Source organism: Nothobranchius furzeri, chromosome 10 (genome assembly GCF_043380555.1).
Source record: "Nothobranchius furzeri strain GRZ-AD chromosome 10, NfurGRZ-RIMD1, whole genome shotgun sequence".
Lineage (NCBI taxonomy): Eukaryota > Metazoa > Chordata > Actinopteri > Cyprinodontiformes > Nothobranchiidae > Nothobranchius > Nothobranchius furzeri.
The window spans coordinates 56,072,704-56,087,599 of NC_091750.1; the positions used below are offsets into that span (position 1 = coordinate 56,072,704).

Sequence of the window (14,896 nt, forward strand, 5' to 3'; positions counted from 1 at the left end):
TCTACGGCAAGAGGACTCGAGCCAGAGGGGGAATATTATTTATTCCTCTTTTAGATTAAAGTCAGCAATATTTATTTCCCCTTCTCTATAAATATGAGATTTGTTGTCCTTTTTGGACAAAACACAGTTTTATTTTTATTAGGTTTTAAAATCAAGCGAGAACAATAACATTTGCAAAAAGAATGGAGTGTGTATTTCATCTATATTTTCTATGGGATGCTGATTTTACTGAAAAGTATGTTAAAAAAAACCTAAATCAATATTAATATTAGTACTTTTAAAGGGGGAGGGGCTCGGAGTAGACCCGCTGCTCCTCCACATCGAGAGGAGCCAGTTGAGGTGGCTCAGGCATCTGGTCAGGATGCCTCCTGGACGCCTCCCTGGTGAGTTTTTCCGGGCACGTCCAACCGGGAGGAGACCTAAAGGTATACCCAGGACACGGTGGAGGGACTGTCTCTCACCTGGCCAGGGAACGCCTTGGGATTCCCCCGGAGGAGCTGGCCCAAGTGGCTGGGGATAGAGAAGTCTGGGCCTCTCGCCTTAGGCTACTGCCCCCGCGATCCGACTCCGGATAAGCGGATGAAAATGGATGGATGGATGGACTTTTAAAGGGATACTGGGCAGTTTTGGCTTGCTTTTAGCACCCCCTAGTGTCCAATTGTAGAACCTCGCTGTGCATTCATCTTTTAACACCTTAATCTAACAGGTGAAATGTCTCCCAGCCTTCATTAGTGTCTACAGGAGTGATTCGTCACTAATTTAAACTAATCAGCTGTGTTCATCTAAAACATGCAGGAAACGTGCTGGGAGCAGACCACGACGCCTTGTATGTCAGCCCTCAACAGAGCGGACCAGCAACTCTGAAGTTGCAAGTGGAATATTCTGGCCACAGGGGTGATAGGGGCTGGGTGACCTTTCATTAACCATGTAAAAGGTCATTGTAGCACATACTGGTTCAAGAAAATGCGTACACCTTTAATGACAATGTTTTGGGAATGTAATGCAATTATCCCATTAAAAACTGCAAAAAATGCTTGAACTTACATATTTTTATTAAAATGAGTTCTAACCTCTAAAAGAAAATGTGGCCAAAGTTATAAAGAGCCATTGTGGAAGGTCCAAATAGCCAGATGTGGCTCAAGATGCAGGTTGCAGACCTTGTCTCCTATCAATAAATAAAGTTTAAGACACTTGAAAAGTTCTCTCCTGTCATATTTTATCTTTTAAGCTGAGACATTAGTTAAGTTTCTGTCATGTCTGAGTAAACTAAAACCTGTTTTCCAGATCCAGTAATCCCAGTCTATTAGAACCATCCACTGGTTTATGAGACCAGTTACCCTTATTTTCTTTTTACACTGGGTAATTAAAAGTACCTGTGGCTAAACCATCGACATATATGGTTTCATTTTTTTTACTTTCAAAGTTTCTGCATCTTTACCTTTTTGTGCTCATGTTTGTATCTTTATTAATGAAAATAATAAGGTGAGTTTTAACTGAATGTTTTTTCATGCTTAAGTTTCTAGTGGATCAAATGTTCCAAACTCCATTTTCCTTTTGATCAAAGCAAAAAATAAATAAATAAATAAATAAAAAGAAAAATCAAGTTATTTCTCAGATTTTGGTTTTAAACGGTTCCTTCTATTCTCATTGCGGCCCCACGATGCCCTCTAGTGGCATCATTTAGGTCGGCAACCTGTTCCCATCAAAGAGCCATTATTACCCATTTCCCACAGTAAAGAAAACACTGGGAGCCACAGCAGCCGCGGCGTTGTGGGTGGGGTCTACCCTCAGACAGCAGAGAGCTGCTCACAACAGGTGACAGCAGCCGGTACCGGTCGCTCCTGTACGTCAAAGCTATCTTTCATAAGACGATAATCAATAAAACGATTTATATAAAGTGGATCCAGAAGTTGTAGCCCGTCTCTGCCTACAATATTTTGATATTTTTCACCGTTGGTGGTTTTACTGAGCAGGTGTCACTTTTGTCATACGTTTCTTTTTCAAACATGTTTAGACTGTTCAGAATACAAATCCAGGTCCCATTTGATTGTTGTAATTAAACTTTGTAGGTGGGGAAGGTCAGAAAATGATCCGATCATTTTGTTTTTCCCTCATTTACAGTGACATAGATAACGGCGCAGTGCGCCTGACTCTGGTGTTAATCAAGTTAAATTATATCTCTTTGCAACAATTTTCACAAGAAAACAGAACAGTTAAAAGCAGGGCTTGTGTTGACCGGACAGTTCCCGTATTTGACGGAGAAAGAATAGAAAGAATTACCCCGACGCAAGCAGACGAACTGACACTTTATTTGTTTCGCACATTGAAGATGTAGTTAAATCACTCAAGAAAAGATTTCCTTCTGAACATCTGAGCTGGACACTGAGCTCAGCGCAGCTCACTGTCAGCGCGTACGTACAGTGCACAGTGAGCTGAAGATGTGGAGAGGGGCTTGGAGCGCGTCGCAGAACCAGAGCGCATGCAGGAAAATTCCTCCGACTGAAGCGAGACTTGTCACTTAGAAAATGTTCCTGACTTTGGCTGAATAGCGCTTGTTCCTGTCTCCAATGTGGCGACACATCCAGGAGTCTGTCTGAGGAGAATCCCAGAATCTCACATCCTCTTCAGCTCAGAAAGCGCCTATGATTACGCACAAGCGTGACCCGTCAACCCGGTCTCACAGTAAGACCGGGTTGGAACTGTTCAGGTTTACGCAGACAATCTTTACATTTAGAATTGGCATACAGATGTAAAATTAATGCAGTAAAATATAAAGCATTTTATTTAAATATCCATTCATTATTTTACAAGCACAGAGAGCCGCATCAGATGGATGAAAGAGCCGCGGGTTGCCGACCCCCGATTTAAACACTTAAAGCTTGTTCTTCCCCACCAAAAGTTTGATCACGTTTCCAGTCATTTATTATTGATGACACTTGTGCTGTCATAAAATAAACTGGGTCACAAAAACACATCAATAGAGGACTTTGTCACGGTTGGCCTCCACATAAATTAACAAATGATGTCACATGATATTTCATCCAAAAGGCACTCTGCAAATTCTCCCTCCACCAGGTGTAAGAGTTGGACTCATCCAGTAGTTTGTTATTGATGTAATAACACTTGGATTTATTAACCAACCTATAATCTGATTTAAAGATTTAATTTTTAGGCATTACTTCTCAAACTGAGCCCAGAAGACTGATTTCAAATACAGATTTCACTGCTTTCATCACCAAAACCTCATTGAAACGAATTTTCTTACCCGTATAGGTAAAAATAGTTGCTGACGTCAAAACACAAGCAGGTTTCCTTGTGCCCAGCTCAGCGCTTTACTCTCATCATCATGTGGCTCCTGACTACCTGGGCTGAGTCCACACAAGGCAGCAGTAAAACACAAATCAGTCACTGGTTCTGATTAAATTCACACTGAAACTCGGACAGAAAACACTCCTGGTTACAGCGTCTCAGCCACCGGAGTGTCAGGAAAGGCCAGCGGTGGCGTAAAGCTAAAGTGTTGCTGCTGAAAGAAACATGCAGACAGAGGGTGAAAGGTCAGGATGATTCTTGTGCTTCTAACCTCGTCATAAGTTTGACCCAAACTGGCACCTGTATGTGGAGATTACAGGTGGAAGAGAACTGGACAGGAAGAGAGATGAACAGTCCCGAGAGTTGGTCTGAAGTCAGCCTCGGGAACAGGAAACCAGTAAATCAGCAGAAGCACTGCCGTCCGCCCTCGGTGACCTCCTCCGAGGAGTGGACCGTGTTGGGGACGAATCCGCTTTTAACGCCCTCCCAGCTGTCCTGGATCTTGATGTCCCCGTCCCTCACCAGCTCAAAGATTTCCCTCATCAGGTCCACAAATGCCTGGAGACAAAAAAAAACAAAAAAAAAAAAACGGACCAGTAAATAACATTACTGACTGATATTTTGAATTATTTACAAATATTTAATTAAAACATGAATAATTTACTTTTTCTTCACATTCATGATACAAAGTATATTATTTTGTAATATTCCTGACAGGAAATTTTTAACTAATTGGAATAATGAACTGAACTCAGGTTCAAATGGAATGTTAACGTTGTAAAATACCCTGAGACGACTCGTTGTGAACTGGTGCTATATAAATAAACTGAATTGAAATGAACCCACCCATGTGACATTAAGTCATTTAAATACTATAATTGTGTAAAAAAAACATCATTTTACAACACGGTGGTGAACAGGGTAGCCGAGGAGGTTTATTTGGACCAACAAATACAAAGAAGTGAACTATCTTGTAGCTGTTGATCTTGGATTTCTGCTTCTTATCGTCACGGGCGCCCTCGTGTGGCGACACTGTGGCATTACAACAAACTTGTTTGAAATTAAGAGTTAAATTAATTAGGTAAATGTTAGCTTTCTGATGGGAAAAACGGCAAAAAAAAACAAAAAAAAAATTAATTAAAAAAATTACAAGATAATTGTAACTCTTAGTTAAATAATTTTAGCTGAGTATGAAGTTGATATTTATGAGCAGTACCTGAATGCATCACCAGGAGCCAAAAGCAGACTTAAGCTGTTATGACGTCAGCTCTATTGACCACTGCTTTTCATTCATTTATGACTTCATTTGATTATCACTTTCACATCAGAAATACTGCTTGTTAACTCAACCCCACAAAACCTATTAGCCAGTTAACAGGTTTATCTGCATCTTTTCAAAGTTTTTACCAACTTTACTACTTACTTTACTACTAGTTGTTTTCTTCTCGTCGAGCTGCCACTATGCAACAGGAGCTCTTGTTCAAAGTCCTGGTCATCGGGGACATAGGGGTTGGAAAGACCTCCATCATCCAGCGGTACGTCCAGCAGATCTTCTCCCAGCACTACAGAACCACAATCGGGGTGGACTTCGCCCTGAAGGTGCTGCAGTGGGATGGGGACACTGTGATCCGGCTGCAGCTGTGGGACATCGCAGGTCTGTTACAACCAAATGGGATTTTTTATTTTATTTTACAGAGAGAAGCCGGCGTTGTGGTTTATTTAGAATCAAATAAATGATTCATTATTTATGAACTGTGTGTGACTTTTTACTTTCTAAATTGGCTCAAGATACTTTATCCTTCCACTGCATGCCTGAGTCCCTCCCTGCATTTGATGCTGACGTGTGGAATGTAGACCTTGTGCCTGGTGACTCAGTAATCACCCACATGACGGCAGCTCCTGTAACACACAGAGAAACACGTTTTTGTCTTTAATAAAAGATGCTCTTTGTGTCTGACAGCTGTTCTTCTGGTCCCAGGACAGGAGCGCTATGGAAACATGACTCGGGTCTACTACAGAGAGGCGGTTGGAGCTCTGGTGGTGTTTGACGTGACCAGGGCCTCCACGTTTGATGCTGTGCTGAAGTGGAAGGAGGACCTGGACTCAAAGGTGTCTCACACACAAACCCAGAGTTTTCTTTCTTCACCACAGGCGGTTCTGACATAGAAACTGATGAGAAATGAGAAAAGCTTCCTTTCCCTTTTGAAGATTCTTGTGTTTTCTCTCTACACGGTTGAATTATGTGAAATCCTCTGGGCTCAGAAAGGCACCCAATTACCACAGACTGCAACAGTGATTGTGTGTGTGTGTGTGTGTGTGTGTGTGTGTGTGTGTGTGAGTGTGTGTGTGAGTGTGTGTGTGTGTGCGTGTGTGTGTGTCACAGAAAGAGAGAGAATTTAGTGTCTTCTTAAAAGACTTATTGCTTTGTCACGGTCTGCGTCTCCCTCATGTGTCTCCTTGTGTTCTCCATCCCCCTCTAGGATCCCCTTATGTGTCTCCTTGTGTTCCTCAGGTGTCCCCTTGTCTGCAGCCCCTCCAGGTTCTCCCCCCCAGGTATCCCTCCAGGTCCTGTGCTCCCGTTGGTCACCCCTCTGTAGTTTTTCTATAGGTTCAGCTTTTCATTTAATCAGTCTCTTTTAGTGTTTCTTTCCCCACCGGGTTTTTTAGTTCTCCTTCCTCCTCAGATCATTAGTTATTTATCTTGCTCTTCTAGTCTTTAGGTTTTGTTTTTATTCTTAGGTCATGTTATTTTCCCCTCCTCAGCTCACCTTCCTCTCCCTGATTAGTTAATTGATTTCACTAGGTTTCTCTCCCCACGCACCTGCAGCTCATCTCCCACTCATCCTGCCCCAGTGTATTTAACCCTGTCTGCGTCTCAGTGTGGTGTTGTCAGCGTTGTTTTGTCTCGTGGCGTCACGGCTGTTTGCACTATTGTGGAGTACGTAACAACAGACATTATGACGCGGAACGGCTTTACGGCACAAACCCAGTTGCAGTTTTGATAACTTTAAAGTACTATTGATCCTAAAAATTCTAATAAATAGAGTACTTATTGATTTTTAATGAATTAGTCTTACAAAATACTACGGCAAGTCTGATCACGTATAAAAAAGTCACTTCCCACTTCCTGTTCTCAAGTCCCCTGCGTGATGTTGTTTGTGACTATCCAACAAAGGAATTTTTGAGGTTGAGATTCAGTTTTGACCATAGTAACTGTTTCTTTTGTTTAGAGAATATTGAATCATTAGAACACCTGTTCTTTTATTGTGATATTGTGCAAACCTTTTGGAGAGAAATGCAGAGCTGGCTATTGTTCAGAAACGTTATATTACCTTTGTCTGTCAAGACAATTTTTTTGGTGTTTCTATTGAAAATAAGGATGTGGATTTTGTCCTTAACTTTCTTTTGCAATTTGGTAAGTTTTTTATTCACAAGTATGGATTCTATAAGACCAAACCCTCTCTGACTCATTTGGGGAATGAGCTAAATCTCCTTAGCAAGTCTCTTTAACTGGTTAAAGATAAGAAAGCCCTTAAATTGCATTCTTTATTTGAAAAATTCAAGTTAATATAAAATGGCCCCTCATATGTTTTTATTTATTTATTCATTATTATTTTTTTTTTCTGTTCTTTGTGTGGTTTGATTTCTGTAATCATAATATGTCATATACATGCTGCATAATGTTGGTTTTGCTCAATCGTTACGGTAATATAGAAGGATATGTTAAATGTTCTATGCCTTGTATGTTTGTCGAATGCCTTCAATAAAATAAAAATTTAAAAAAATATTTAAACTTCAAAACTGCAGCGTTTCCACGGCACATCTGTCTCCGGTGTGCCCCAGTGCACATGCACGTTATGAGGCGTGGCTTTCAGCTCCTTCCAGAAGGAGGGGCATTAGGGGCGGCAGTTATAGCTGTTCAGATTTAAAGATCTCTGCCTCTCCTTGATGACATCACGTTACAGACCCCAGTTTTAAACTATAAAAAGAGTTTAGGTTGGTTTACTTGTGTGATTTCCTTGATCCTTCTGAGCATCTTTTAGTAGAAATGACACTTATACATCTAAAAAATCCCTGGATATAAAAAAACCTGCAAATTTGGCTTGAAAAATCTTGATATTGGTGCACATAAAACACTTTTAATCCTCTAGTGTTCTTTGGAAGTACTCTTAAATAACAATGTTATATAAATACAACCTGTCCTTTTGGCCTTTGTCTCTCCTAAGGTGACTCTGAGCCATGGGAGACCAGTTCCAGCAGTTCTTGTAGCTAACAAGTCGGACCAGACGGCATCCCAGCTGCCCAGACTCGACTCATTCTGCAGGGAAAATGGCTTCGTGGGCTGGTTTGAAACCTCTGCAAAGGTGACCTCATTAAGAAAAACAATTAATGGTTCTGCAAAATTTAAAAATATTTTAAAACTCTTTTTTTATCAGGAGAACACGAATATTGAGGAAGCAACTCACTATTTGGTGGAGCACATCCTGACCAATGAGGAGCGCTCTCAGGCGGAGCAAGAACCCAGCTCCATGGTCCTGTCTGGGAGCGCGAGCACTGCCAAGAGTCGTTTTTACTGCTCGTCATGTATGAAGTTGTGACTACTCAACTGTCAGACTACAGCCGAGAAAATAATGGCTCAGGAGCTGAACAGTACTTTTGGGTTTCTTTTGCTCTAATTTCAGAATAAATAATAAAAGAATATAAAGAACGGTTCATCCTGCAGGCCAGTATCTGGCATTCACAAAAATAATTAACATTTTTATTCCAAAGCCTTCAAGAGGTGAGTCTTGGACTCGAGACGCATCAAAACGACTGTTTTTCATTCAGAGCTGATTCACTGTCAAACTGTGGGCTCTATTATTGTAGAGTTGTTGTTTACAATGGTAAAAATCAATATCTTGCTGGTCCAAATGCTGGCCTTCGCTGTATGTGTTTTTTTTTTTCATAAACACAGCTGCCTTTGTTGAATCTGCCTTGAGTGTTACTTAAAATTCAATGTTTTCAATTCGACTTCACCCCCTTTGATGTTTAATAGCTTTAACTTGCACAGTAACAAAGAACTGTCTGCATTCAACTGTAAAACCCACCTAAAACAGCAATAAAAACACGAGTTGAGTTTTCTTGCACAAATGTGTTTTTCGTGTTTTTTTAGTGTTTAATCAGGATGAATCAGAAGACTATAAAACACCTGCATTAATTAGGCCATTAAAACACACAGATCAATCATTATAATTGTGCAAAAGCGATTAAACGGCGTGATCACGGCTCGTCAGTGTGCAAATAAAATGCCACGAAAGCTGAGAGAGACGAATCATGAACTCGGTTTAAGTGCAAAGTGTAACATTTGCATCAGAGCTTGCTGTTTTATTTCATTAGCTTCACTAGGCTCGCCCCCAGGGACAGATGTTGTAAAAGGTGAATAAAGCTTAAGGAAAAAAATCAGGCTGATTATAATTAATAGGTACAAAATCAAATTAAAACATTACACATAAAAATGCATTTGTAAAAAAAATGTAATGTACAAATGTTAAATATAAAAGTATATCTACATGAAATGCCATCAATTGCAGACTTTTAAATTATGTTTTGTACAGCTTAAAACTAAATTATACCCAGAGGCAATTCTAATGGGGTCCAGGGTGGGCCAGTGCCCCACTGACAGCAATCGGTCAGGCCCCCTTGCTGAGGGCGGAGCCTAAACTTGAATAAGTACTGAATTTTTTTTGGTGATTAGTGTAGCCTAATGAACCAATGTGTCATGTTCCTGGGCAGAGGTGAGTCACACCATCTCTAATCAGTATTGAGCTGATTTTCCACAGGTGAGGAACAGAGGGAGCAGCAGCTGCAGGTGATTCCCAAATCAGGGACGCGGGTTTAAAAGGAGGATGGAGACACCTCACTTTGCCGGATGATTGCACCAGTTTAGGTAGCCTCAGCCACTTGTTCTTGTTCAAGTTTGTTCATGTTAAGACTCGTTTTTGCCTCTTGGATTTATGACCTCGGACTGTGTTTTGGATTACCCCTTACGTCTGGTATTTGTTTTCCCTTCCCCTCAGGATTCTCTCACCACCTGTTCCACCCTTGCTGCCTACGAACTCTGGATCTCATACACCACATCCCATCCTCCTCCGTTGTTCCTGTTTGGATTCCCTCTGCTACCTCACCCCTCCCGGAGCGCTCACCCTCTGCCCAGCGCTCACCCCGGCTTCCCCTCCTCTATCGTTCATCCCGAACGCTACATGGACAAGAGCTGCACTGCTCACTCTCACAGGACTTCCCTGTGCTGTTTCTGTTCCCGTTTATGTAATAAAGAACTTTACCTATTCTGCCCGACGAGCAATGATTCTGCATGTCTTGGGTTAGGCACTTACCTCGAGTCATGACACAATGTGTGTGAATGCATTTATCTGAAGATGAAAATAGATATCTGAAGATGAAAATAGATAATCAAATACTTCATTGATGCTACTGAGAAAAATAAGATATCAAATGAAATTTTAAATAAATTAAAACCCATAACTTCTAAGAAATGAAATGTTGAATTTACTGAACAGAGTTAATGAGCGCCTTGTATGGCTGCTCTCATAGCCCGCCTGAACTTGTTTTGTCCAACATGCTGTGTGTTTAACTATACCATACCATACCACTTCATTTCTGTTGCACATTTAAAATACAGTGTGAGAGCTGACCAAAGTGCTGCACAGGCAGGTCCATTTAAAAACAAAATAAGACTGAAACCAATAAAAGTAGAACCAATCAATGCAAGGCAGTAAAAGCAAATAAAAGCAGTAAAAACAATAAGGACAATAAATACAATAAACGAGTCACTGGCTAAAGGCCAAACCATAAAAGTAGGTCTTTAAATGGGACTTCAAAACAGCCAGAGAGGATGCCTGCCTGACTGTAATGACGAGTGTAATCCAAGGCATGGGGGCAGCATAGACAAATGCTAGTTCAACCCATTATTTGTTGGACAGGGAGTGCAAAGTAGCAGAAGATCAGCTGACCTTAAAGTGCGCGTGGGCACATAGGGGGTGAGCAGGTCAGACAGATAAGGAGGTGCTACGTCATGTAAGGCTTTTAATACAAAGGTCAATAACTTAAACCATACATGAAAGGTAACGGGGAGCCAGTGGAGATTCTCCAGGACCGGGGTGACATGGCTACATCGATTTGTGTTTGTTTAAAATCTAGCAGCAGCATTCTGGACAATCTGCAGCTGGTTCACCCGTTTGCATAGTCCATGCGAGAGGTGATAAAAGCATGTATAACTGATCCCAAGTGCCTCCGCTTCAGGATTGGTCATAGAAGAGTTAGATGGCATGACTGATAAAAATATGACCTCACCACTGAGTTTATCCAAGGGGCCATTGAGAGGGCGGTATCCAATTTTACCCCAAGACTGGTTACACACTGCTTGGGGTTTAGGGTAGAAAAGTCAAAAGAAGAAAGAGAGCCTGAGGGATTGCGGGGGCCAAAAACGATACTCAGTTTTTAACTTATTTAAGGAAATTGGCAGCCGGCCAGCCCTTAACCTCAGCCAAGCATGCTGACACTTGGGAGTCCACGCTTTTCCCATTAAGTGCCATATTCATCATCAGTGTAGATGTGATAATGAAGACCATGCTGTTCCAGCGGCGAGATATATATGGAAAAAAGGAGTGGCCCGAGGACGGAGCCCTGCGGCACACCCCAAGGCAGCGGGAGACAGGAAGAGGTACAGTCACCAATCTGAACAGTAACAGTTGGGTTGGCTAGGAGCTGAACCATTTGAGGGCAATACCCGTCACCCCCCACCCAAGACGGTCTAATAGAATACGATGGTTGACAGTATCGAAGGCTGCAGAGAGGTCCAACAAGAGCAGCAATAGCAGAGACCCAGAGTCAGATGCCACCAGAATATTATTCAGCACCCTAATCAGGGCAGATTCAGTGCTATGGTGTGGCCTGAAAGCAGACTAAAACACATCTGACAGAGAGTTGCTGTCCATGTGAGCAGAAATGTGTGTGTAAACAATTTTTTCCAAAACCTTTGAAAGAAACAAAACTTTTGAGATTGGTCGGACATTCTCATAACAGGAGTGGTCCAGGTCGGGTTTCTTCAATATCGGCTGTACAACTGCGTCTTTAAAAATCATTGGGAAATCTCCAGTGCTGAGAATAGTGTTAATAACATTGGTCAAGTTGTGCTGCGGAGACAATTTCATTTACTTTGAGAGGTGTGGAACACTGAAAACCCATTTCAAATGATTATTTCTGATTTTAATCAGTCACTGAGTTTTTCATGCAGGCTGAACATGAAATAGTCTCCAACACCCATCTCCTTAGCTTCTGATAGAAAATAAAATTTAAAAAGCCTGACAGATTTACATCACACTCACTTAAAATTTTATGGAGTCTCTTGACTCACGACAGGGAAGTCTGTTGTTGGTCATGCTTCTGCGTAAGTGCGGAGACACGCAACACCATTATCTGTCTTTGCCGGTGCTCTCCAGCAGGCCCGTAAGCATGGACGGAGTCGAGCTCTCTTTTCTAAACATCCGTCCGTCGAGACGGAGAACGCAAGCTTGTGATTGGTCTGGGCACCGCTGTCGTCTACACCACAGCCATTGCGCCCTCAAAAACATAAAGAGAGCTGAGAATAACTAGCGGCAGACACGGAGAAGCTTGAAGAATACCTCGTGAAAAAACTCTAAAAAATGAATGTTTAATTCCCCCGTGATTGGAGCAGTGAAAAGATACGCAGCAAGCATTTTATTTGTGGACAGAAATGACAGGAAATGTGGGTTTAGAGGTGGCGAGCGCAAGAAGATGAAAAGGAGAATGAGAGACAAATTTGTCTGTGTTAAAAAGTCTCTTTTATACAAAAAACACAATTTAAACACACCATCTTGGACCGGATACATGACAGGATACCACAGAACAGCGCTACGCCCTCTGTTGTCCTGAAGGGGAATTGCATTGCAACACTCCCCAGGAGACGGAGAAGTATGAGGGCAAAATGTCTCTGTCCGTGTGTGCGTGTCCCTCCCATTTGGAGCTGACAGAGAAGCATGACTCAGGCTTCAGCTTCCAAGATTCAGCAGAGAACGTCTCAACTAGCAGAAGCTAACCTATAGCATTTGCAATTTCATTAAACAGCAACACTTCAAACTTTTGTTATTTGTGGAGATAAAACAACCACAATACTAGTCAGTGCTAGAGTAGCATTGCCGTTATTCAATCTGAAGTGAGATGTCCAAATATCAGGAAAAAAACAAGCACACACTAGCATCGGCTCCACTCTGCTCCGCTTGCCCCAGCCTGGCCAGGTTCGTTCCACACTGCCATAGGAATGCGGACGTGATTGAGCACATGGGAGGGGGAAAAAATCGCAGAAAAGTCTGCAGTGTCTCCGTTATTAAACAAAAGTGGCCTGAGCAGTCTTGCTTTTGGAGACTCTCTAGGCGCTTTTATAGGACACACCATGCCAGTATATAGGCGTAATATTACCGCAATGGTATGTCTATAAACGTGCCATGCCGGCATGGCGTTGCGCAAATATCGCGGCATTTGTTCCGCCTCGCTTGGTAGTAATATTGCCGCATCAGCCCCTTGCCTCTGACGGTTAAACGCATGTCAGCCCTGCTAATCCCTTTGGAGCGACTGTGGGAGGCCCCCCCGCAAAAGAGGGAGGTTGCGTTAGTCACATGTACTGCGCGCCGGGTGCCGGCCAGAAGGAAAGCTGGCTGGACAGATGCGGAGACCATGGAGCTTTTGGCCGTGCGAGTGGATGCACAGTTTAGTCACCTTTTTATGGGGACGGTGAGAGACAGCCAGCTGTTCGACAGAGTGGTGAAAACACTGGCTGAGCGGGGCGTCAAGCGGGACAAAAAGCAGGTCACATCAAAGCTAAAGGCCCTGAAAAAGAAATTTCATCAGTCTGATGTGTCTTCCGTCTGACGCTGAATGCGCGACCCTGTACGTCACATGCGCGCGGGGGGGGGGCAGCAACCTCCCTATATCCCGTCTTGGTTGGAGAGGTGTCTGATGGCAGTATATTCTAGCTTCAGCTTTGCTACTATAAATGCCAAAATCCTCAACAGGGTGCCGCGGCAAATCCCGTTTTGAAAACGCTATGGTCCTGTAAAAATAGCTTCTGACTCTGAATTTGCATCCTGCTTTGCTGTGTCTGACAGCACTGTGTGTGTGTGTGTGTGTGTGTGTGTGTGTGTGTGTGTGTGTGTGTGTGTGTGTCCTCATAGCAATGAGGGACAGAATAAAACAGCTTCAGTCAGATGCTCGTTAACTCTACAGCATCCAGAATGATAATGAGTCATGAATGCGGGAAGCCCCCGCGGGCTGATTATATCTGCCAATTGGAAGCTCCCTCTAATGCTACACGTGATTTTTTGCCGGCCAATCAGCCGGCAGTGGGTGTGTTAGCCCTGTTCGGCTCCAGGCAGACCGCCTAGGGAAAAGGGCTGAAAAGACTTCCAGTTGCATGCATGCAGGAAAATCCAAGGCTACCTAAATGAGAACACTCCCAACCCGGTCTAGGCGGAGTGGAGCTGATGCTATAGTGTGTAAGTGGCATAAGACTCCAAGTCCTGCTGACTGATTCTCAGCTGTGATGTGGGTCACTACTAGTTCCTGGAAATGGTGCACTGGTATATTTTTATGGTCCCCTCGAGAACGACTGGCAAGGCATTAATTTCTACTAGAGACCAACGCAAATTTATTGATTAAACAATTGAACCACATTAATGTAACAGAAAAATGTGTAGAACACTTTTTACATTGAAGCAACTACTGACCATCTGCATTTTCACTAAGGATGTGTATTGGTGAAATTCTGGTGATATGATATGTATCATGATACAGGGGAGACGATACGATATATCACAATATATTGCAATACATTCAGTCAGACAATATTAGTGATGTTTTTCAACTGAATTTATTGTTTAATAAACAGTCCAAAGTGATACGTAACGTGTTTAACATGAGGTTTCTGAACCATAACAGAGGGATTAACATTTTAATGGTGGAAACAAAACCAGTTGCACACATGCTGCAAATTAGCGGTCGGCATTTGAATTGCACCAAAAGAAAAGAAAAAACACAAATGTTTGCATGTGAATTCTTCCAAAAATCCAATACACGGCTTTTGAATATCAATATAATTTCGCTGGTAAAATATCACGATATATTGCCATATCGATATTTTCTTACATCCCTAATTTTCACAAATATAATCTTGTCACTGACAAAATTGTGGGGACCCCCTGAAATCTTGGGAACTCCCTTGGGGAGGGGGCTAGACCCCAGCTTGGGGATCCACTGGTCTAAAACCTCCCCTGGTACCCCGTGTTGTGAAATAATCAGGTATAATCAGTGTATCATTCAAATAAATCTTAACAAATTTATTCGTGTTTTTCCTCCTTACAATCTGTGAGTATTATTCAGTAGGTAGCCTAAATACTATCAGAGCCACTTTATTCACCTACAATTACACCATCTGGTGCCATTCTCCAGCAGAAACCCGCCTTCTGCTTTAAAATGCCCTCCCCGGACCAGAGAAAGTGGCCCAATCACCCTCCTCTCT

General features: G+C 42.4%; 1 protein-coding gene and 1 long non-coding RNA gene across 3 annotated transcripts; one reads left to right on the plus strand and one right to left on the minus strand.

Annotated features, from left to right (window-relative positions):
* Nucleotides 1-2,293: 2,293 nt before the first annotated feature.
* LOC107386737 (uncharacterized) lies at nt 2,294-5,267 on the minus strand. Its single transcript, XR_008559062.2, has 3 exons — nt 5,080-5,267; nt 4,733-4,965; nt 2,294-3,867 (listed from the first exon to the last, which is right to left on the minus strand). It is a non-coding gene; the product is annotated as an uncharacterized lncRNA (long non-coding RNA).
* Nucleotides 4,771-8,427, plus strand: rab38c (RAB38c, member of RAS oncogene family). Of its 2 annotated transcripts, none has more exons than XM_015961315.3 (4): nt 4,771-4,963; nt 5,270-5,418; nt 7,536-7,673; nt 7,746-8,427. In XM_015961315.3, exons 1-4 carry the CDS (start codon nt 4,771-4,773, stop codon nt 7,905-7,907), a joined length of 642 nt encoding a protein of 213 aa, XP_015816801.3. In that variant the 3' UTR covers nt 7,908-8,427. The 2 variants fall into 2 exon arrangements, with proteins under 2 accessions (XP_015816801.3, XP_054586690.2); XM_054730715.2 differs by having other exon boundaries at nt 5,288-5,418.
* The last annotated feature ends 6,469 nt before the right edge of the window (nt 8,428-14,896 follow it).

Bases quoted from the DNA above. Each gene is read 5' to 3' on its own strand.
- rab38c (XM_015961315.3), top strand. From the start codon at position 4,771: ATGCAACAGGAGCTCTTGTTCAAAGTCCTGGTCATCGGGGACATAGGG. The intron at 4,964-5,269 runs GTCTGTTACAAC...TGTGTCTGACAG, and splicing joins GCAGCTGTGGGACATCGCAG to CTGTTCTTCTGGTCCCAGGA. The intron at 7,674-7,745 runs GTGACCTCATTA...TTTTTTTATCAG, and splicing joins GGTTTGAAACCTCTGCAAAG to GAGAACACGAATATTGAGGA.